At 37.2% G+C, this 24,611-nt stretch overlaps 1 protein-coding gene across 13 annotated transcripts in view; it reads right to left on the bottom strand.

Moving 5' to 3' along the window:
* APBA2 (amyloid beta precursor protein binding family A member 2) overlaps window positions 1-24,611 on the bottom strand; it is a 110,379-nt gene that overhangs the window by 23,925 nt on the left and 61,843 nt on the right. For 11 of the 13 annotated variants that reach the window (XR_012776231.1, XM_075505865.1, XM_075505860.1 and 8 more), the window contains 4 exons: window positions 21,280-22,286; window positions 10,162-10,242; window positions 8,753-8,789; window positions 2,492-2,664 (listed from right to left, as the gene is read on the bottom strand). Coding sequence is in view for 12 of the 13 variants with exons in the window: in XM_075505865.1 (XP_075361980.1) it covers window positions 2,492-2,664; window positions 8,753-8,789; window positions 10,162-10,242; window positions 21,280-22,248 (1,260 nt within the window). In the remaining variant the exon portion in view is untranslated. The remainder of the gene's footprint in view (window positions 1-2,491; window positions 2,665-8,752; window positions 8,790-10,161; window positions 10,243-21,279; window positions 22,287-24,611) is intronic. The other 2 variants (XM_075505869.1, XM_075505871.1) reach the window with 1 other exon arrangement.

Raw genomic sequence — 24,611 nt, 5'->3', positions numbered from 1 at the left:
CTGAGCGCTGAACTAATATTTCTCTCATATTACAGAAAGCCATCAGCTGACTTTTAGACCTCAACTTCTGAGCACTGCTCACTAGGGAAACAGTTCCATATCCCATTAGAGAATATGGTCACAGAGCATGTGGGATTACAGTGTAATGCCATATGGTTTCCTAAGTGTGAGTCCTGGCTCTGCCCACGTGAGAAAACAGGAGAGAAAGTGGCAAAGCAGCTGCTATCTCTCACTGAAGCATCATCCAAGAGCTTACCTAATACTCTGAGTTCCAGCAGGAACCTATTTATTCCTCCAGGCTACTTCTCCACAGTGCACTATTGCAACTGGTATTTAGCAGCACCCATGTTAGCAGCCTCAGAATAAAATGGCCACAGACTGTATCACCCTGTCCTAAAGGCAGGCATCAGTCTCCAGGTCAAAGACTGGTTCTTCAATGAAACAGTGCAAGGAAGAATGATGTGTTTGCTGCTCTCTTCTGTAGTTATAAAGGCTTAGCTATGCCTATAATTCATTCAGTTTAATTTTATTTGAATTAAGTCTCATCCAGCAAAATACAAAGCAAGCACATACTTTGGCAGAGATTACTTGCATTGCTTTCATCCAAGACTATCAAAAAGAACAAGATTAATTTTAGTGATATTTTTGTCAACTGTATTTAGTTAGCTGAAGTGTAGTTTTTAACTGAGTGAAATGTCTCCTGTATGAATTGTTCCAGCTACTACCTGGTAAATTTATTTTATTTGTTTTTAAATATCAACAATAATTTAATAAATATACAGTAAGTCACAGGCACAGGAAATACATCTTGCTGCTTTGGTTAGTAAAACAAAAATAAGCATTACATTAAAAAAAATCTCCTGGATAACATTGGCTGTATATCTGGACTAAACAAATCACAAGTATTCAACAGAAGAGCAGCAGACACGCACTCCAGCAAATGAACAATGAAGACAATTAGTTCATTTTATTCCATCCAGTGTTCTACTACTTAACAAAGAAGAAACCAAAATGACAACTTTATGAGGACCCATAATGAAAGACACAACATTCCATGGAGAACAAGTACAACAAAAATGTAAGTAAACATTAGCATTCAAGAAAAACAGTTTACACACCGCTTTTTTCTTGATTTTAGCCGCCTTTTGCATCCTCTGAGGAGTAGCATAAAAAAAGAATGCAGACAGATGTACACACAAAGAAAAAGACAGTGTGGGAAGTCAGGGAAACCTTTTGACTATAAATCCACTGTTAAAAATTAAAAATTTGGGGGCAGTGGGAGAAGGATGTGCAAGAGAGGAAGATTTATTTATATCTTATGCAGTTCTCAAGCATAACTGGATTTAATAGCATTATGCATGTTGTCAATTGATTACAAAAAAATGGTACCAAAGAGTGTTGTCTGTTAACAGCTGCTCGTAACATTTATCCTGCTAAATATACAGCAGTCTAGAATGACAGTACATGCACTATTTTAAACTCAAGGTTTTCTACCCATATTAATCATACATCTACATGTAATTGTTGAACAGAACGTAACTCAAGCTCTCTTCCATGACTAAAGTAGTCAAGTATCCCTGACAGATTAGGATTGCTAGTAATACATGAAACAGTTTTTAGGGAGTTAATTGCAATAACAATTACTTACTGCTTGAGACATCACAATATGCTAAATAGAAATTCAAAGGTTTGGAAAGTTTAAAGAACTGGACCTTTCTTGCCTTTAATTTGTTTCTAAATGCCAAATCAATCATCAATCATGACAGTCTCTTGCTAAGTAAATGATTTTTCCAAACTGGTTTCCTTCAAAAACATGCAATTTTTACCAATTAAAAACTGTATTGACTAAGTACAGAATTTTTCTACTAGCATTTAAATCTACCTCTTTCTAACCATGTGTTTATTTAGATGAGGTATTTACAGCAGATCCACAAAAAATTGTAAAAAAAAATCTCCTACTTGGATTATTAACCAAAAAAAGCATTTTTTCACACAGCTGTATGAAGCAGTCTATGCTACATTATTTACATAGAAATTGTTCACTGTAAATAACACCAAATCCAAACACAATAGTAATGAATCTTCTTGTCCTAAAAAAGTAATAATTTAATATATTGAGAGTAATCTTCACAATTTGTAGTAAGTTAAAGGAATTAATGACATAAGAGGAAAGCCACAGTCAAACAAATATCCTGTGCTTTGCCATTGGAATATTTCCTAATTGCAATCTGCAATTTGTCTTTAATACTTGAATTCTTCATACAGCTTCCAAACAATGTTGAACAGACTCTGGAATAATTTATATTTTGTTCCTCAGAGATGCTGTATGTATTTTCATAATAAGCACTAGAAACTAATGGTATTTACAGTACTAGATCTATACTCACATAAGTGCACTTCAGAACAGGTTTGAAGCTGCAGATCCTGTCCTGTTTAGAGATCAGCTGTCAAAGGATCAGAGAGTATTCTACAAACCATAAAAATCCCCTACCTTAACACGGCTCACTGCCTCTTGGGCCTGCATCATTCTTATGTTTTTGGAAGGGTTGCGCTCAGAGAGCAGCTGTGTAGAGCCCAGGTAATTGGCTGCAAAGATGATTCCATCAATGAGGTCTTCAGGTTCACAAGGTCCTGGAACTGACATGAAACATTTACAGTTACTGCCTTTCAAAAGAGGGTAGAAAGATGAGAAATTGAATAAAGGATATTGAGGCTTGAACAACCTTTTTAATACCTTTTCTAATACGAAACAGGTGAAGAAATCCAGTGCAAAATAAACAATGTTTTTCCCTATAATTATTTCCCCAAAAAGCATGTTAACTGAACATACAGTATTTAAAACGTTGCAGAATGGTTTGATTGTGGAATTCTAGGGGAAAATAATTGGAAATTTTTTGCTGCACTGCACTGATAAACACATTGGAATTATTTGCAAGTTTCAGAAATGCTGATAGGTTCCTTTATCACAACTGCCTTACTGTTTATATGCATGACTGTTACAGTGCATATTACAATCATTCGACTTCTGCTTGAATGCAGATTTGTGTTTCCACATTTTTTTGAGATGTTTGTAGTACGCGGTTCCCAAACATTATCTCTGGCAAAAATACTGATGAACAATGGGCACAAAGGTGTACTTTGCTTCAGCAAAAGTCCACCATGAAACTTAACAGTTAAGAAAGTTTAGGAAACAAGAAAAGTAGGCATCTTGATGCTGTTTAGTCATGTGTAAGGCCTGAATTCAGAGACTGATAGAAAATACAGTTCCCAGGCTGGTACAGATTGTATAAACTGAGTGCTGGAGAAACATGCTTCAGTACAGGAGTTCAATAAAACATTCATGGTCATGGCATCTGCACAACAGATCATACAACCTTTTCGTCTAAAAGCAGGGAAGTCCCAGAAGGCAGGTATAGAAAAAGGAGCGCATGGAAAGAGTATGAAAAATTTCATGTAAAAAAGAGAGGAAAATAGTGGAACTTAAAAACATCTTGATATTTTTTAAATTTTAGCCTTCATTCAACAAAATGCCTTTGCATACACTTAGTAGTAGTTACATAGTGACTTCGGTGAGATTCTAACATTAACTTGTATTTTGCAAGTTGTTTCCTTCCAAGGATGAAAAAGAGGAGGCAGGGAGAAGAGAATAAGGGATAGGATTTATATCGTACTGGGACTATGCTCATCATTTTCTTTATTCAGCTGTTAAGCTTTACATCTAGCTTGATTAGATCAACAGTAAAGAACAGTCACTCCAGAGTTTGGCTGAAATCTCTTGACAGTGAATATTTTCTGTTCCTCAACGGTTATATAAAAGAAATTTACTTCAAGCTGTATCAACTTGCCAAGTTGCTAACACATTTTTTTGAAGTGCATCAATCTCATGTGTGAGGAGAAAAATAACACTGAAGGGAGATGCTAATTTTTAAAAAGTTTTCTTGTAAGTGGATTAGTTCAGTTTATTTATAATCAATTGAATGTGGAAGATTAGTATGTGGAAAAGGAAAAATATACAGCATGCTATGCTGATGAAATTTACTGAAATAGTGGTTTGCACATATATCTTTTAGTGAGCATTCTTATCCCTCATTTTCCTGTTCTAATTTAGAAGAAGTCTTCCAACAGGAAATAAACTTGATTAAAAGAAGTGACTTTCTTCTTCAAGCAATGTTGCTGACACCTATACTTCTGTGCAGACTTCACATTCGCCTGCTGGAAATGTCAACCCCCAGCAAAAAAACCCTAGTCTTTGTAATTCAGTAATCAAAGTATATAAACACATATATATATTTATACCAGTCCTGCACTCTTCAGAGACCTGAAATTAACTAACAATACTTGTGCAAAACGGAGCTATTTGTTTTGCTAGCAAACACTATAGTTTCAAGCTTCAAAAGGATAATTATATGCCACAGGAGAACACATTTTGCTTTAGATCATATCCATACAAATCCAGTAATGGTTAGGATCTTCATTATAATTCAGAACAGAATTCTGTGGAATTTAAAATTCTCAAAGTATTGGGAAAGAATAAAAAATATCATTACAATCTCCACTGAGAGTGTGAAAACCCTCAATGAAATCCTTGGGAAGCTACTAATTTAAAAAGCCACTTAAACTCTTCATGAAGGCCAAATCTTTCAATACCTCTAAAAATGATCCTTGTTCCTACAGCACTAATTCACTGAAGGAAATCAAAGAAAACGAAAATTCCAAAAAAACTCCATTTACCGTATCTCTGTTCCTCTTTGCTTACATTTTTGCACCATTACATTTTTCAGCAGATGGATGATGTATTTTATAAGGTACCTCTTCTGATGATGTTATTCATACATCTTTTCAGGCCTAAAACTTAGTCTCATAGATCTGTACCTCTTTCAGCATGCAACAAAATATTAATGTTGCATCATACTGACATCTTGTTTCAAGGGTAGCAAAGAGGGAAATTAATTAAAGATGTGAATTTAATGTTAACGTAGCAAAACTTCATTAGATACCTGCATCAACACGCTCATTCAAAATTAAAGTGGCTTTAATTTTGTTTTCCTTCGTTCACTTCAAGCTAAGTAAATCAGGCTAAATTGAATCAAGGTTGCTTTAACTCTGAAATACGCTTACCCACATAATGTTTAAATCCCTTTAACTAACCTCCTTTAGTAGTTAATGTAGATTAATTTTCTTGAAATATTTTGTGTGTCTGAAGACAAGTAAAATTGCAATTATGGGTACAAATTCTAATACAGTCATTACTACATCAAGCAAAGACCAGGATTTGTCAACAAAAAAAGTTGTGCTAGTTATTTAAAACATATCAGTTCCTTAATCTACTTCCGTTCTATCCCAAAAACTCTGGTTGAACTCAGGAAAGCTTGTTTTCTCTTCAATTATTTTCAAAAATGTAGAATTTAGCCCACTTCTGGTTATATCAGTGCTTTGTACATCTTTGAGCAAAACATTTTTGTCTTGATTTCCAAGTCATTGATAGGCTACATCAAAGGCACTTTCCTTTCAAAGACATGTTTAGAGATCTGTTTTTACATATACACTGCTCACATCTCCAAGCATGAAAACAGTAATCCCCACCATATCTTAGGGGTCTGTGAAATTAATTAGAGTTACAAAGGAAACAACAAACTCTTCTCATGTCTTGGCTGTTTGGTGACAGAAATGGTGTTTTTAACTCATATGTCTGAAAAGCTTCTTGAACATAGAAATAACGTAGAGTTTTAAGCAATTTTATTATCCTAATTTTATTTATTTGGATTCTTTAAAGATTGGGGGTTTTTTGGTTGGATGGGGTTTCATCATGTCATCATAGCATTAGAAAGTGGTTTTTTTCAGAAACATTATACTAGCAACAAATTCTGCAACATCATATATAAAACAACAGCATGTATAAAATGCTTACAGCAATAGCTAATATAGACACACACCACCACCACCACCCCCCCCCCCAAGGCATGTTGGCCAGAAAACATTTCCAACATACATTTCCCATCATGAAGGCAATGTAAGCAATTGTCAGGTAAAATAAAAACATCTGTTGGAAGGATGGAATTGTATTGAAAATTGCCAGGATCAAATTGGGTTACCTGAGTGTTTTCTTCCCTTATCTCTGCCTGCTTTAAATAATATAAAAATGCAGACGTGGCTGAGGTCACAGCTCATCAGAGTACTTAAGCACGCCCTTGACTGTAAGCATGTGTAAGGCTTACTGATGAGGAAAGGAAGAAGAAAGAAATAGACTTGAAACTTGAAGATTAGTTCGGTGTGAAGAAAGATTGGAATTTTATGTTGAGTATTGGTGCTTAAACATTAGATAACTGTTTCTGAAAAATCTAACTGTAAATTTCTGCACTATCTTATCAATACAATAGAGAGTACTTGGTTTTCTGCTGGTCTATTAATGCAACAAGTATAAACATATTTCTGGACTAAGTAGACTAGGTCTAAACATTTTTAAATTAAGTTATCTTTTGTATTCATAAAATAAGAATACTCATTCGATAATTCAGCATAACTGAATTTAATAATCTGTTAGGAACATATTTTTATATTTATCTAAAATCACGTGTAAACCAAAAATTCAGACAGTATTTAGAGACTGCACTCAGAGCACAGAAGGACTTTCAACTTCCTGCTGAGAACCATCATATTCCATGAAGCCACTGAGACCTTAGGATGCATGGCACTGCAGCAGATTTTGCATAAGGAGTAAATGGACACAGGACATATGTCACCTTGCAGAATGCCTGTCTAAAAGTTCTGTATTTTGGCTGATTTCATTACTTCATCATGGTTGTGACTGTGCAAGGGAATGAGATTTATGGTGATAGGACAAATACAGAGAGCAAAAAAGCCAGAACCCCTGAACATGGAAATAGTTACCACTACAAGCATGTAGTGGTACTACTACTGAAACAATTATAATAGCAAAAGGACGCATTTCCAATATTTGTTGTGCCTGTTATCTAATTTGTTTTTATGTCCACATGGCATATGAAAAATATTAAGTATTCATAGAGATATAGATATAGCTACTGTAGTTAAGGAGTCATGCTGAAAGTTAAGTGCCTGAACAGTTGAATATGAATATAACCAGAATATGGTTGTGGTATCGCCGTCAAAGCTCAGGGAAGAACAGGGAGTGTTAGCTGGCAGAATCTTTTCTTATGTGCAATAGGGTCCTGTTCCTTTTGGGACTCTGCATACAAATTAATAATAAAAACTGTGTTTTTCTTCGAATTCAGAGAGCAGTCATGTTAGCTATCATAAGCTCCTAGTGAGCTACATATTTATTTGTATTAGACAATGCCATATAATATCTGCAATAGAAAAAGCCTAATAGATAGCTTATCCTCACATACTGTGCAACTATAGAAAAAATTCAGACAAAGCAAAATGACTGAACTAAAAAAAAAAGGTATTATGCTATCCAAAGGAGTATACTGACCCCTTTCCAACAGAGTAGTGAGCTGACTGGTAAGAAAAGACATAACCTTTTTATCTCAATAAAATTAAAATGTGCAGTTGTATCTGCAAGCGCTGTCAGGGGTGAATTTTCTTGTCTGTTTTAAAGCTCTACTCAAGCTGGCCTCCCTTTATAGTTGTCCACTATACAATCAATAGATGCTTATTACAAAGTATCAGCTTGCTTTCTTGTCTCTGCCACCTTTGGGGAATGCATTTAATTTACGTCTATTTAGGGCCTTTAGCCAGTACATGCCAAGTGTTATGTGTAATTTCCTTCAGGTGTCAATCTGTGTAAAAGGGGCCATCTTTGAATTTTCCATTTGCTCTAGGCTCTTCAAGGAAATGACTAAAAACAGAAGTTGCTAGTCAAGCTGATGAGATCAGGGAACAGAAGAAAAATCTGTTGAACATTCTAATATTATTCTAAATTGCAGTAAGTTTTCCCTGAGTTGAGAATGGCATTAGAAATCAAGTTTTTAACATGCATTTATGGCTTCCATTGTTGGAAAAAGTGTGTTCATGGCAGATCTAAGGGGTCAGATTCTTAGAAGTTTCCTACTGTCTTTTCTCACTTTACAGTGTAGACATTTCCCTTGCAGGAAGAGCTGTATGCATTTTCCCCCTACAAAGTTCTTCAGCTGTCTGTGAATCAGAGAATTATAATGTTTTTAAGTATAATCCCATTTTATCTCTGCCCACCTTCTTGTGTTAATAAATTGACTTATTTTTCTCCAAACAGAAAATACGTAATAGCAGTGCAAAGGAGATTGAAGAAACACAAGAAAGCATGGTTCTCCTAAACAGAGGACTGGATTACCAATTTTTTGTCAGATCAGGAGAACCCTTCCATTTGTGCCAACAACTGAGACTCCCAGAGTGCAATAACGGGCATCATATCAAAGTGATACAGAAGCTATTCTGAACAGTTAAATGACTCCTTCCTCTGTACAAGGCCATGAAGAACAGGGTGCTCTTATACCTTCATAAATCTCCACCCTGCTGGGGCCCACTGTTACCACCTTTTTTACCCTCTTTCAGATTTGTAGCTGTGTCGATGTTCACCTTAATCCTTCTGAGAGCTCTATCTGCTCCTCCTTTTTATCACCACCAGGCTCCAATTGCCACAGGGGGGGATGAAAATGTTAAATACTTCAATACTTAAACTTTTCAGCTGTATTCTGTTGGGTTTGACTGGTTTTTAGAACTGTGATCTTTAAAGTATATTAAAGCATTTGTTTCCATTTTATCCTACTTCAACTATGGATGATGTAAAACTTACCATCAACAAAACTTGGAAATGAAGACACTTTCTTTGTCTGTTGAGAAATAAAAATGGTATAGCTGTAACAAAATCATTTTCACAAACTGAAGTGAATTCATATTAAACAGCTGACCATTGTTTATGAAAAATCAAATTTTTCCGTATAACTTCTGCATAGCCACTGTTTAGCACAGTGAACACATTATACCACAGTAATTAACCCAACCTGTTACATAGTGCTGTTTACCTGGAATCTCAAAGCATTTAAGCAGATCTCACCACACAAAAAAATAAGGGAAGGTGGGGGGAAGAACAGGAAAATGACCTAGAAAGTCAGCTGTAAATGAGCAATACAAACCAGCAATTCCCAGTCCAGTAGTTTGTCCACTAGATCACATTGACTATTAATGATATCCCAAATTTCCAATTAAGAACACTTAACAATATTTTACAAAGCAAGATTCTGGGTCAGTGAATAAAAAGAACTGTCCCTGATTGCACAGTACATAGCATTACAGTTAGTCTCAGCAGGGGCCACAACAGTGCTCTTTTTATGCTATTGTCTCTATTCTCAATAAACAGATATAGTCCTTCCATTTGCTTGTCTTTTCCAGCCTCCTCAGGCATTCCTGTTTCCAGGAAAGAGGCCGATTTCCCCATTATGGGAAAAGGCTTTAGAAATGTGCCTCTTCATTAATGTAACAGGCTACAGGCTAAATATGTTCTATGTTTTTGAGATAAGACTTCTGCTTTTAAGTCTGAATTTCATTTCATTGTGTCTAGCCTCAAGCATAACCTCATTCTGCATTCTTACATGTCTTCTTTGCTCCAGACTTCAGTGACAAGAGCAGGTCTGCCTATCACTGCGTCTTTTTCACAGCTGACTGAGCCAGGACACATCTTACCACAGAGGCCACTCAAAAAGATGTGAATCATTTCAGCCTTCAGCACTGAATGATGTGCTTGATATTAGGGGTTATTTAAAGAGAATTATTCCTGTAGGAATTAAGTAGTCCTTTGGTTTCAAAGACTGACACTGGGGGGGGGGGCAGGGAGGAGAGTGTGAAGAAACAAAAAAAGCACAAGCCAATTTATTTTCGATGCTACTTTTGCTCCCCAATAATCCAAAAAGAGAATTTCTGAAGTGTTCTCCCTATTCTGTATGTCATCAGAAAATTTTAGGCTTCAGTACATGCCATGGACAATTACATAAAATGGATGTGGCAGCAACAGATTCATTGGTATAGTTCAAAGACTTTTTGGAATATGCAGATGTGGTATTTATTGTCAGTTCAGGAAAAGAAACAGAGCCTAAGTATGTATGTGTGACAGCGAGAAATCTGACGATTCGGTGTCTCCTTTCCCTCGTGGTAGCCTGACTGCAGGAAGATAGGCAGCAGAATGGCCTAACGGCCTAAGGTACCTACCTCGGGTGTATTATTATTGTCAACTGGTCCGTTGAGGTCTGAACGCTGTTGCTTCCTTGGCTGCTCTAAACCATTGCACATCTATAAGAAAAAAGAGAAAGGATTTCAAATCCTTTTACCTTCTGAAAAGCTTCAAAACAAAGTAGAGATTTCAGTGGAAGTCCATGGTGCAAAGATAGTGAGAAAATTTTCACCAGATTAAATTACATTCAGAAAATGTTAATAAAAATTTATAAAACATTAACATATGAAACTGTATTTACCATGTTCTCCATTATTTTACGACAGTCATTGTTCATGAAGCTGTTCTGTGTAGTTATTTATACGTATTTATCTGTATTTGTGAGCAATCAATATTCATTACTGAAACTGAAATATCATAATGTGATACAACAGTTGGAATTTCCTATTGTAATTTAGCAAATGAGAGATTAATATAAAAATGTTGAGCTGTTTAATTATAATAAAATATCTACTTTGATGTAAATAATAAGACATTTCAATTATCATTAAGTAGCAGTTATGCTACTGATTTAAATTTAAACTAAATGATTTTATTTCAATGCAAATTTTTCACATGAAATTAAGCCAAATGTTGACATGTTGAGATTGTTCAGAAACCAAAGCCAGATTTTTTAAATGTCTTTATGCTCACTACTGGACAAAATCAAAATAGTCCTAATGGCCACTTCTGATCTGAAAAACAGAATCCTAGCACTGAATATAGGATTCTGTGTTCGTGGGAGATACCTCATGGCATCTCCCTCCTTTTGGGCCATGCTAATCTACATGATGCTGGAAGCACAGCTTCAGGCTTGTGAAGAAATGTAAAAAGGAAAATATAAAACCTTACACAAGGAAAATACTAAGTCTTTTAAACCATGGAACACTCTTCTTCTTCTAAGTTCCAATATTCTCAGGGACAGAATTTCTTCTCCAGACCTGACACAAATCACAGAACACCAGCACCTGGCACGGGGAGCACCTGTGTCCCACGCATACCAAGAAAGTGAAGTTTTCATGACTCAGAGTTTCAGTATTAGAAGTCTGGAAAACCAAGGTGATTTCTGAAACAAATTTTTATAGTGTAGGATATTTCACTTTTCTTTTTTCTCAATTTCTCCATTATGTATAAAAAAGAGTGCCTAGATGCCACTGTCATTGCAAGGCTTCACAAATAAGAACTTGTATCAACAATTGTGCAAATGGAAAACACTGAGCCAGTATTATTTCTAAGGGTCAGCCTGAATGTTACATGTGAACATAACTCCTTGTCTTTTGACTTTCAAATGCAATATGTAGTTGTAATCAAAGAAAGTCTGCATGTTCATCTCTAGACAAATTATTCCATATTGAGTAATATTTAGTCAGCTGAATGAAATGTGCCAATGAAGCAGGCACATTAGAGTGATTAGCTCAGTAATGCTAATTCTCGGGTAAGACAACATATAGAAAGCAAAAATTCACCCAAATAGTAAGCAGGATTTTAGGAAAGAAAAGACTTTAGGAAAGAGATACACACAGAGCACCAAGACTTGGGGACCCACTGATTAGTGCCCTGTCTACATGGCTGTAGTAGCTAAGAAGCCTACCATATCCCTGCTTATCAATGCTATTCTGTTTGAGATAAGACAAATCTAATTATATTGCATGGATAAGCTAATATGGAGCAGTATGTGTTGATGTGCAGTGAAACATAGTGAGGTAAACAAATATCTAGAGGGCTTTAATAAAACAAGCATAATAATCATACATTATTGCCTAAAATAGTAGGATTAGATCAAGTATGCTTTAAGCAGGGAAAATGACAGGGCCACAATGAAGATACATTAAAGTGTAAACAGTGACAGCAAATTATTAACTCCAGTATGTACAACAGAATGTTAATACTTTTAAAGCTTTGTCAGTTCTGATTACCACGCACTTGACTGAACTGAAAATGCACCTGCATATAAAGAAAGAATTGGTTGACTGGTTTAGTAAGCATACCCTGGGTACCGTAAACATTATTGAAACATGTCTCTGTCACAAATCTTACATGTCAATGGACGTATTCAGCCCTGGCGATCATAATAGCAATCATGCTCTTTGGTAATAGTTGCATATATAATTCCATATAGTCTTAATATAAAATATGACTAAACACTTGGATAACATTTCGTTTTAAAATTATACATAGCTGTAATTTACTGGAGTTCCTATTTTCAGGATTTTAGGAATATAAACAAGCTTTGCTTGTTTATTGTTTCCTAGTCACATACGTAGCATATATTTGTCACATATGTAGTATATATGTTGTTATTGTCTATTGGCTGGGTTCCAAAGAGAAGTCTGTGCAGAAAACATGATGAGTTGTGATCACTCCCATCACCTCTACAAGGAATATAATAAATGTTTTTTACTTACTATTTGGTGTCTGTACATGAAGGCCAATTTTTTTTCCCCAGTGTTTCGCCTATGTGTTTAGGAGCCCCAGTCTAATTAGGTGGAATCTCAGGTACAAACAATTCTTCCATTTCTTCTGTGCACATCTGTGCACACAATACGTTCTACCTCTGGCTGATCTATTACCACTTTGATCTTTAAAAGTGTTGTGATGGGGAGAAGAGGGTGTCACTGTGAGTGAGCACTTCCTCCAAACAAAGCTGAGTAGAATATCACATTCTTGATATCTTCTCAGCTTTGGAGTGTAAGCACACCCTACACCCCTTCATCAGCAGCATGAAATACCAAGTAGTCAGTAAGGGGAGCTGTGCCTGTCCGAGACTTTCTGTGCCCAACATTTGCCTGCAAATATGTGGGCTGTTACAATGACCCTTTACAAAATAAGGGTTGAGATCTTCATGCTAAAGAAATGTTTGCTAACATGGTATCCCAGAAGGCAAGGGCAGAAAGAAGTACAGGGAGAAGGGCTTCCCTATCTTTCCATAACACAGTGTCAAAGGAGAGAACTATGCAAAGTAGGCATGGCTGTATCTCCCATACACAGTTACAAACCATGTAGTCTTGTGCATATGGAAGGAGATGCTTCTAGACCAAGGGTGAAGGGACTGTTTTGGAGCTTCTTTATGGAATCATTTTTAGAAAACATAAATTCTGGTATTCAGTGTGGGCTGGAAGTTGGTTCATGCTCCCAGGTGATCTGACCAATGTCAAATAAATTATCATACTTGATACTTGCTTTCTTCATGTTTCTTACAGAGTTTCCAATTTATATTGTTAAGTGTTATGATAGCTAGAAAAATCACATTTGAGGGAAACACTTGTATGGTATTATAAGTACTTTATACTCTGACTTGCAGTTTAGAATAGCTCCTAAAGCTAAACCAGAAATCTGGAATTGACTGCACACTAACACAGGGGTACAGCTGTGTTAAAAGTCTCTTACCCTAGGATAAGATTCTGGTAAGAGGACAGATTCTGCAAGTAAAGATATAAAAATATTAAAATATTAAAGGTGTAGTGTTATTAATACTTTTGCCTCTAAGCAAGTACTGAGATGCACATCCAGCATCATGTGAAGGAAAGTGAGGCAGCAGAAAATGCCATCTTTAGGCTGAGAGGATAAACAGACTCTACTTATTTGAGGTGACTGAGGCATCTATGCATATCTTTCAGAAATAAGCTTGCAGCTCTACCCATGCCCTGCCTAGCCCTGTCCTGATGGCTAATTGCCAGGCCTGGGGCCTCCTGGGCCTCCCTTCTCCCACCAATCTTGCAGCACCCCTCCCAGCCAACCAGGCCCCCTTTATAACCACCCCTTCCTGCAGTATAAAGCTTCTCTTAGCTGGAGGTAAGGACTGGTAATGATTGAGTTCTGCTGTTTCTTAACAATACTGGTTGTTTACTCCAGTGTAAGCTCTTTGGTTTTTCAGTCAGAAGCTCATCTCAGCAATATGGTCCTCCTCAAAGTTGCCACCTGTGATCCTGAATGCTGCTGTGGTGCTCAGTGCTGATGAAGCACTTCCCTGCTGGAGAATGTTCTGCTGGAAACCAGCAGGTTAGTCCCTTTCTTGATTTATTCAGAGGAATACTTTGTCTGAGAGAGGAATGAAAGATTAATTTTTTTCAGAATTGTTAACCCTTTTTTTAAAGAGTTGGTAAGCAAGCACTGACTGCAGCTCAAAGGTGTGGTAAGGCTTTATTACTATGTTTAAACATTTGAATAATTAGGCTTATGATCTGTACCTGCCAATCTCTTTACTAGCAATCCTGTTCAAATATTATCAAATAATGTGTTCAGAAACCAATGTACTGGCTTATGTACTTTGAAACTCATCTTGAAGACTACTAAGCTTCTTGGAAAAGCGATGTTTTGTGGTAGGTTGACTAGATTATTAAGTTACCTGTTGCACAAGTAAACCAACAGAGCTAATTGACTTTTCATCCAGGTTTGTTGTCTCTCTCTAGAACAAAGGTAAAGCAGATGGGTATTGTTACGTTTGTCACTTAAGGACAAAACTTCAGTTTCTAGTTTCAACTTCTGTGATCTTCTGTTGGTTTCTGAAGACCAACTGGTATCATTGGTATCTGGTATCATTGGGCCACGTGTACTCCTGATATTTAAACACTACTATGTTTATAGAAACACATCAAGGTGCATCTAAAACATCTTTTTTAATCAATAGATGGTAACCTAGTAATAAGTCTATTATGGTGGTACTATTTCAGTCACTACATGACTGAAATAACTTCTTTCATAGATGCTGGTGATTTGTAGTGGGAACGGCTTAATATACCCTTACTGAGCTGCTGCATTAGTTATTGTAACATCAGTAACATGCTATTGTCAGTAGGAGCAATTTGACCCAGCAGGATACACTTACAAAGATAGAATCTGAACGAGTCAATTCTTGACTAGCTGAAGGATTTCTGATTTTGATCACAGAAAAAAAGGCCAGACGTCACACTCTATTCTCTCACAAAGATTCCATTACTTATGTGCTAATTTAGAGGTGCTGCTAGTGCATGTCAGAAGGGAAGAAGAAAATATTTGTAGAAAGGAGTAATTCCAAGTAAGCAAGTCAAGTTAGAGTATGGAACTGGTGTTATGAAAAGAGGAGTCAACGTAAGTTTAGAGACCTAAACATTCCACAAAAGAATGTCAATACTCTATCCAATTTCAATAAATGTTAAAACAATCACCAATTTACTTTTATCATCTTAAAGAACTAAGAGGTTTTTTGTCCTTGCATATATTTAAAATTGAGAACCAGTTATGACAAGAGTTTCAGAGAAATAGCTGTGCTGAATGGTGCATTTTTATGTAGATGTAATTTGGAGTGCATGCTGCCTTCTGCTTTAAGCTTCCCAGAGAAGACTCTGTCACTAATGCACCTTTAAGTAAGAGGCATTGATTTTGCTGTCTCCTGGTGTTGGGAGTTTATTGCTAAAGAGCCATGACTCGGCCAATTAGCACAGAGAAACCGGTTTTGTTTGAGAATGTTGGGACTGTTTAGCACTTTTCAGTAAGTACTTAACACTTGCTAAGTTTGGGAACTGTCACTTAGTAATAGCTATTTAATATTTCTGCCCCACAGCTACCTAGAACACATGGGAGAATGCAGCAAGCTTTTTTAATACTCTTTATTTACACCCATTTGTGTTTTCCACAAATTCTATCAAATGCATCCCATAATACTCAGATTGAATTCCAGTAAGACATTCCTAAGATACAGGTTTTCTAAAACGTCTATCATCTTAGCTGCTTCCGACTGTTCTAAGGGTGAGATCTTTTAAGGACAAAAGACTCCTGGATTTGGGCTCTTTGCAGCAGCAGAGCACTGTGCCCATGCCAAAAGAAGGGAATAAACCTCAAGTATTTTTGTCAATACTGAGCTCTAGTAGTACAGGTAAACAAAACACAGTTAACAGCACTGATGCATGCAAAGCTGTTGGAGAACAAACCGAGACAAAAAAGAAGACTTTGTAAAATTTTCTTTCACAAACTTTTTGTTAGTGATATTTTATCTGTCTCTGAATGTCCATGTTGAAAAAGTGTAAGGGCATAGCCTATATGAAATTTGTGAAATGAGACTAACACTGCAGAAGCCTGTGGGGTCCCTGCCACAGGAGTTTGTATGAGCGTATTTGGTTAGGTTCTCAAATGTATGCCAGAGATATGAAAGTATGATTGAAAAATGAGAAGCAATAGGATTCACATGTCACAGGCAGCATCATTAAGAAGTAGACATCCCTCTAAGGTCCTCCTCCTTAATGGTGATAATGGCAAATCCCTGTTTCTTCACAAGGGTATAGGTGAAGGTAAGGGTGCTGGTGCTGTTAAAAACTTTCTTTTATTGTTGGTAAATAGATCTGTTTGAATAGGGTAGAAGAGAATAAGCACACTCAGCAATCTGCAGTCTGAAATCTAAGTAGATGAGACATGAAGAACAAAGAGCTGATTAGACCATCAAGGCTCAAGTGTTGAGTCCCATAGTCATTTTTAGTCCTCACTCATCAGAAGTAGCTCTCAGGCCACGCCAATGCCAGTATTTCATAAAAGTATGACTCTAGTTAGGATGAAAAGAGTAAGCTCTGCTGCATATGATGTTGCAGAAAGGAGTAATTATTTCATTAAGAGTCCCATTAGTGCAAAAGACATCTTCCATCGGTATTATTTCAGCTGCTGTCCAATGTTTTGCTAACTTTTTTCTTGACTGCTTCTACCATTCTTTAATTATGCTACCTGACTGTATAGAGTTAGCATTAACTTAGTGTTAGTAAAATAATAGACAATGCTATAATTCTCTGCAAATGTCTTATAGGTGCAATAGTAGAAACTAAAGTTCCAAATGCTGTCAGGGAGCAGCAGGATGGGCCTGGGACTGCCCCATACAATACTCCTTTATGGGAAGGAAGCAGGACAGGATATGTTGCAGTGAACTGATCTGGAGACAAGTTTTTTGTGGTTCAAGCTTTGGTTTAGACCAGGCCCTTGTTCATATCTTGTGTGGTACAAGCACTCATCTGCAACAGGAGACTACTTGTCTTCCACCTAGTAAACCTCTTCGTAGGTTGATTATTAGTGTGCCAAACCAACAATCTTCTAGCTAAACTTGAAGGTATGCAAATGTAATAGCATTCCAAAAAGAAAAAAAATTCAACTCAACAGCAACTACTTTTGCACAGGAACACCACATCAATTTAAAATTTATGGTCATACTGTATGCTAGTATCAGTTGAATGAGCCATTCAGTTCCTCTTCCTCCTTACTCCACCCAAAGACATAACTAAGTCAGTTAATTATTTTACAATAAAAACTGTGATAATTCAGAATTGTATCAATAGGGTGTCTGACCATATTTCACTTCTCTGCATGAAGCTGAAACATATAAAATGAAATTATAAGCAAAAAAGAAAATTTCTTCATGTGTCAGATACATTGACAATTGGCTCGGTCTGAGATGACTAAGATGTCAAATGGGGGTGGGGGAAACTTGTAGCTTGAGGAAGTTGTTAAATTTGAGTTGTGTCATAAAATGCCCAAAATATTCTGTTTCAATGCATAGATGTAATGCCTTTCTTAAATAATGTAAGCATAGAAAACCTGCAAGAAATAAAAGTTGTGCTAAGCAGTGAGTTAGAGCAAATATACATTCTAAATGTATTCTAGGTTTCCCTCAGGCTTGTCTAGTGCAAATCCTCTTCTGCACTTCCCTAGAGGTATTTACAAATAAAGGCTCATACAAGCAAGTTCATATATCCCCAAAGTTTTCAAGGGTGAGTGTGTATATTTAAGACTGGAGACTGACCCACACTGAAAGTAAAATGAGATGCTTACTTTGTCTTCCGTCCTCTGTAGATTGTTGGGTCTTTCTTAGAAGTGACTACTGTTCTCTGGTGATTAATTGCTGAAAGCAAACCTAGCAACTGGAACCTTTAAAATTGCATTTGTCTATTGGTTATTTAACATTTTGTATGCAAGACAATTGCTAGCATTTATCATGGGCTAAGAATTAAAAACTGTATATTTTTAAAGGTATGTAAAAACATTGTGTATCAGTTACTGTTAACTAACCTGAAATTTTTATGCAGCAGTATTACCACCTATGGGAGGCAGGAAAGAAGGAGAGAAGCACAGTATGTGCTTAAAACTACAAAATGCACATTCTTGTTTCCTTATTGTTTACGAGAACTGACATACACATAGTATCTTGGTTTAACTTAAAAGCATTCAAATCTACATTTACTTAAAGAATTGGGGAAGAGTGTTCCTTATGCAATATGTATGCTTCTATGTCATCCCTCTCACCATATTTTGTACTGTGTAATGCATGATTACAGTCACTGAAATCTTGTAGCAAGATGACAAAACCAAGGATCTTCCAAAGAAATTCTCTGCAAACAATAAGTTTGGCATGCAAATCTACTGACAATGGCCTTGGGTTTTTCTCCTTTCACTATGTAAGAACTACAATTATTGTAATTAAAATAATGACTACCTCAGTTTCACAAATGAGACAACAGGTTCATTTACACAACACACTAATTGCATCTATCCCTTAGATGTTTTATAGTAAATATTAAAAGAATTGAATGCTCCAGAAGAAAATGCTCTCCACTTTATCTAAATTCTTTGAGGTCCAATATTTATGTTAAAGGTCCAGCCACACCTCATGTTAAGGACGTTTAGGGACCTATTAAGAATAAAACTCACTTTGGCAGAAATGGATACTGTACTCTTATTCTAATGCCCTCACAATGAGCCTGATTTTTAGATAAAGCTGAGGATGATAAGCAACCTGCAGTAGGTGAAAAGAACACAGCAAGATAAGACCAGTCTTGTTGTGATAACCACATTCAAGTAATGCTTGCCAAAGATTATTTAACTTGCTTTTTAATCTTTCTTTTATATTCCTGGAGGCTTGGGGTGGCGGAGGGGACAATCTCTTCATGTTTCCATTTGTGAGCCTCTGTATCTGTAAGAAATGCTGCTTCACACCTTTATGCCTTGGAGGCCTATGTGCTCTTCTCTTCAACGAAGATGCCCACAGCAGCTTTGTCCTGTCTCCTTTCTCACAAATTAAATGCATGTCTTGTCACCCAGTTTGTTTATCCCTTCATGCTGAACTGAAATGGATACCTGTACTGCTGTATCTCTGGCTGAGAAACTACTTTCCTTTCTCTCTTCATATTTGAAGGAATGAAATATTGTGTACTGTTTAATGCTCTATCCATTAGACAATAGTTTGTGGTTTTTATGAAGAGTGATTGTAGAAACTCAATGGCTACGTGCCAGCCAGTGGCCACCTATCACAGCAGCACTTCCTCCATTATTAAAAGAGATTAAGGCATTGGCCCAAGACTGACTGGAAGTAACAATCAAAGCTTAGACAGGCAACTCAGAAATACTTAGGTCCCTTTGTTTATTTTCACACCAGTGGCAGTTATATCAATATCCCGGTGTTACAAAACCTCCAGTCGTTTGCAGTCTGGCAAGAATAATAAAGATACAATGCAATTCAACTCAACCTCTGCTAAATAAACTTTGAAAGACTACAAAAAGATGTTGAAATGAAAGTCTGTTTTGAATTGGCGATCAGGGGAAAAAAAACCCCAACAATTCCTTATTCAAGCATATAGAAAGTTAGTGAATTCTTCTGATGCAAGAGCCCCTCTTCTCTTTCGTTCTGCAAATACTTTAAAAACTTACAAGCAGCAATACTCCCAGTAGCAGCTACTGGTGTACTGTGCCAGAAAGACCTAGTTCATCATTAGTCTAAAACATGCTAACTAGACTTCTCTGCTCCTAGCCAATACCTAGTAACTATTCAAACCATTCAAGATCATCAAGCTTATTCATACAAGCTAGAACTTTTGTGCTGGCAGTAAGGCACTGAATATAGTAAGTTACACAAATTGGTTCTAATTATACTTCTGAAAACAGAATGTAGAAATGAATATTGAAAACTTGCTGTACATACAGGAAATCTGAAAATATCCCCCTAAGATTTTTTGTTCACAATTATAATAAAGGTCAACCTGTTTTGTCAGCATATACTTAAACACTTGATTTCCTTCTACTGTTTTTCAGAGGAATTGATATATTTTAATGTCTGTTTTTAATGGAATCATCTAGGTTAAACTGTTTAACTGTGGGGCACTTACCTATAGAAAATTGTAATATTTATAGATTTGATAAAGCTGAAACAGGAAACTTATACCTCTGAAGTTTAATAAAACATTTCAATTAAATATAAGGCAAAATAATTCACTTATCCTTACTAGTCTGTCATCTAAATACATGTTTTACCTCTTTTAGGTAGATCTCTGTTCATTGCAGAAGATAACTAATATTCAGCTTCATATAACTTCATAGCCATGAAGTCAAAGCTTTAAACTGACCTTAGAGCAAAGGGAATTAGATGTCTCTCTATAAGGAAGTAAGCACATTCAATTTGAAACTTTAAAAAAAGACTACCTCACACCTCTGTTCCTCTAGAAAAGCTTGAGCTTCATTCCCAGATTCTTTTTTCTGGCACTCATGATACTCTGGCACAGGTATCCAAGATCATGCATGGTTTAAATTAACACCTACACCATTCTTGTGGTAAAACTGCTTAATGGGTTTTTTGGTACAAGTAAAGCTCCTATTTCTTCCTTCTTGCCAAGGTCAAGATATACCCAGCTAGTACAAAAACACAGCAATATAGTGTCACTTCTTGCAGTTGTTTTTAACATATGCAGTATCTAGCCTTGGCATATGTTCTATTAAAAACAAAAGAAACTAAAAGTAATCACCCACTAAGGCAATGAAACAGGAGCCCTTAATGGAAAAAACCCTTCAACTATTTCAATGCTGACCCCAGTTTTAAGTTTATCTACTGTGTCACTGCAGAATAAAAATAGCGTAAACAAAATAGTTTTGCCCCATATATCTGGAATACCTTGTTTTACTTAGAATTGTCTGTTCTCCGCAAAACCTCTTTCCTAGTTCTCTACCTAAACTGACTACATTCAGCACCTTTTACTAAACATGCAATGTGATTATGTAACTGTGAATGCAATACAGAGTAAAAAAGTAAAAAATTGCTCTCAAATTCTGTTTGGAATAAATAACTAACATAACATTTGCATAATGCCTCTGACAGTCTGGTTAAACAGAAAACATCATACCTGCTCTTGTGGCCACTTCTGCCTGTCCTCTGGGGTTCTTGACTTTGCTTTAAAACCTCTAGGCACATCTCCACTGTGCTTAGAGGCAGATGGGATATTCAGTGACTTTGGCCTCCCCTCATGCCTGTTAGCACTGTGAACAGCTTCTCCCTTTGAACAAGTCTCTTTATAGTCATGTGCCATGTTTTCAGTCCCAGTGTGCTCTGGACTCATTTCTGTTGTACTATTAATACTGCTCATGCTCATACTCATTTTAATTTCTGCTACAATCTGGTCAATGTCCTCTTCCTGCTCTTCCAGCTCTGCATCCTCTTTTCTAGAATGGTATGGTGATATTCCCTGCAAGTTTCCATTAGCCTCTGCTGGGTAATAGTCTGGATAGCCACCTTCACTTTGACAATACTGTATGTTTTCTTCTTGGTCTTGAATTTCCAAAGATGACACTTCATCCTCCAAAATCTGAATGCTGTTATCTTGACCTTCCTGCCACTCTTGCCTGTCTGTCACCTCATTTTCATCTTGGTGCTGAATTTTACCTTCAGCCCATTCTTCTACAGCTTCCTGACATTCATCTGTTTCAACATGATGTTCTTCATGGGGAGCATACTCCTCCCCGTTGCAGTCCATTCCTTCCAGGTAACTGTCATCCTCTGGACAGTATCTAATGTAGTATGTGATCCCCTCCTCTTCTTCTGGCAAGCCTTCATCATAATCCTCTTCCTCAGAGGTATTATTCACATAGTCGGAGCTGGAGTCACCATCTCCACTATGATCATTGCACTCATGTTCCACAGGTGTAGGACTACCTTGTCTGACAGTTGCTAGTTCTGCCTCCTTTGCTGCATAATCTTCAATAGGAAGGTCACTTTCTTCATTTTCAGGCTCCCTGTTGTGAGATGAAGTAGGGCAAGCTCTCACTCTGTGATCCAGCATGCTGGCTGTAGTGCTTTGCCGTTTCCTGTTTGCCATAGCCAACTCCTTATATGACAATCATTTCTAAGCAATGACTGTAGGGAAGATGGAAAAACACACATTCAGGAAAAGGTCATCAGTAGAGATCAGTGATGTTAATAGGAAACAAACTGATAGATTTATTTGGTAAAAAGGATGTGTTTGTAGATACTTAAACCAGATTCACGGATAGCTAACTTTTTTAAAATGCTCATGTTACGGAACCATGAAATCAAAGTAATAACTTGCACACTGAAAGGAACAGATAAAAAGAAGGTTCTACATTTATGCTAAAAGTATTCTAGTATAGTAACTCTTCTGTCAATTTGACAGAGAATTAATCCTGAACCTTGAAATTAGTTTTCAATTTCTTTTTCTTGCCAGTAAGGGGTCATGCTTTGATTGCTATGCAGTAAACAGGAGCTCTTTTCAATTTTCAGCGTAGGCATTTCTTTAATGTGTACTGAAAGCATACGTTTAGAATCTGACCTGCTCTTACCAAAACTAAAGGAAAATAATTCTATTAACTTGGCAGTCACATAGGGCACTAAAGGATAATGCACTGCTATTAAAAAAGTTATTAAAAAAATCACTTACTGGTTTATTAGCTCTTACTAGCTAGATGCCATTAAGTATCTCCCATTGTTAAACCAAATACTGTTTTTAGAATAGAACAGACTATTTCAGTTGGAAGGGACCTACAATGATCATCTAGTCCAACTGTCTGACCAATTCAGAGCTGACCAAGTTAAAGCATGTTATTAAGGGCATTGTCCAAATGCCTCTTAAACACTGACAGGCTTGGGGCACTGACCACCTCCTCTAGGAAGCCTGTTCCAGTGCTTGACCACCTTCTCAATAAAGAAATGCTTCCTAATGTCCAGTCTAAGCCTCCCCTGGAGCAGCTTTGAACCATTACCAGAAGTCCTTTCACTGGATACCAGGGAGAAGAGATCACCACCTCTCTGCACTTCCCCTCCTCAGGAAGCTGTGGAGAGCAATGAGGTCACCCCTCAGCCTCCTTTTCTCCAAACTAGACAAAGCCAAAGTCCTTTGCCGTTTCTCATAGGACACTCCTTCCAGCCCTTTCACCAGCTTTGTTGCCCTGCTCTGGACACATTCAAGGACCTTGTGTGCTGGTTTTGGCTGGGGTAGAGTTAACTTTCTTTATAGTAGCTAGTATGGGGCTGTTTTGGATTTGTGCTGAAAACAGTGTTGATAACACAGGGATGTTTTAGTTGTTGCTAAGTAGAGCTTATACTAGTCAAGGACTTTTCAGCTTCCCATGTTCTGCCAGGTGCACAAGAAGCTGGGAGGGGGCAGAGCTGGGACAGCTGACCCCAACTGACCAAAGGGATATCCCACACCATGTGACATCATGCTCAGTATATAAAGCTGAGGAAGAAGAAGGAAACAGGGGGATATTAGGATGATGGCGTTTGTCTTCCCAAGTAACCGTTATGTGTGATGGAGCCCTGCTTTCCTGGAGATGGCTGAACACCTGCCTGCCCATGGGAAGGAGTGAAGGCATTCCTTGCTTTGCTTTGCTTGTGTGCGCAGTTTTTGCTTTATCTATTAAACTGTCCTTATCTCAATCCACAAGTTTTCTCACTTTTACTCTTGTAATTCTCTCCCCCATCCCACCTGGGGGGAAGTGAGCGAGCGGCTGTGTGGTGCTTAGTTGCTGGCTGGGGTTAAACCACGACACCTTGACAACCCTCTTAAATTGTGGGGCCAAGAACTGCACACAGTACTCCAGGTGAGGCTGCACCAGCACTGAATACAGCAGGATAATCACCTCTTTTGACAGGCTGTTTATACTGTTTGATGCACCCCAAGGATGCCATTTGCCCTCTTGGCTGCCAGGGCATGCTGCTGACTCATACTGAGCCTGCTGCCAACCAGCACCCTCAGAACCCTTTCTGCGGGGCTGCTCTCCAGCCACTCCACTCCCAGTTTATACTTGTGCCTGGCATTACTCTGTCCCAGGTGCAGAATCCGGCATTTTGACTTGTTACATTTCACCTCATTAATCATAGCCCAACGCTCCAATGTATCTAGATCCCTCTGCAAGATTGTTTTTCAAACAATTTAATCTGTATGCCAGGAAAAAAGACACACTTACAATAAAAGCTCATTAATTCTTCCCACTAAATATTTGTGCTACTTTAAATTACATATTTTTGTCTAAATACTGGATTATAAATAAATAAGCAGAGATTATATAAACTATCAAAAATAGTCAAAACAAAGAAAACAGCTAATTCTAGACAGGCTTGATAAGTGTGATCCACTGTACATGATTTGGATGGGGGAAACAACGTACTTTCAGTATATATGTTTCTCTGTGTATTTCATTGTTGTATGCTTACGATAAGCTT

The sequence above is a fragment of the Mycteria americana genome, chromosome 6 (assembly GCF_035582795.1).
Source record: "Mycteria americana isolate JAX WOST 10 ecotype Jacksonville Zoo and Gardens chromosome 6, USCA_MyAme_1.0, whole genome shotgun sequence".
NCBI lineage: Eukaryota > Metazoa > Chordata > Aves > Ciconiiformes > Ciconiidae > Mycteria > Mycteria americana.
The sequence above is the reverse complement of the archived record's forward strand: the minus strand, read 5'-3'. Positions and strand labels throughout refer to the sequence as shown.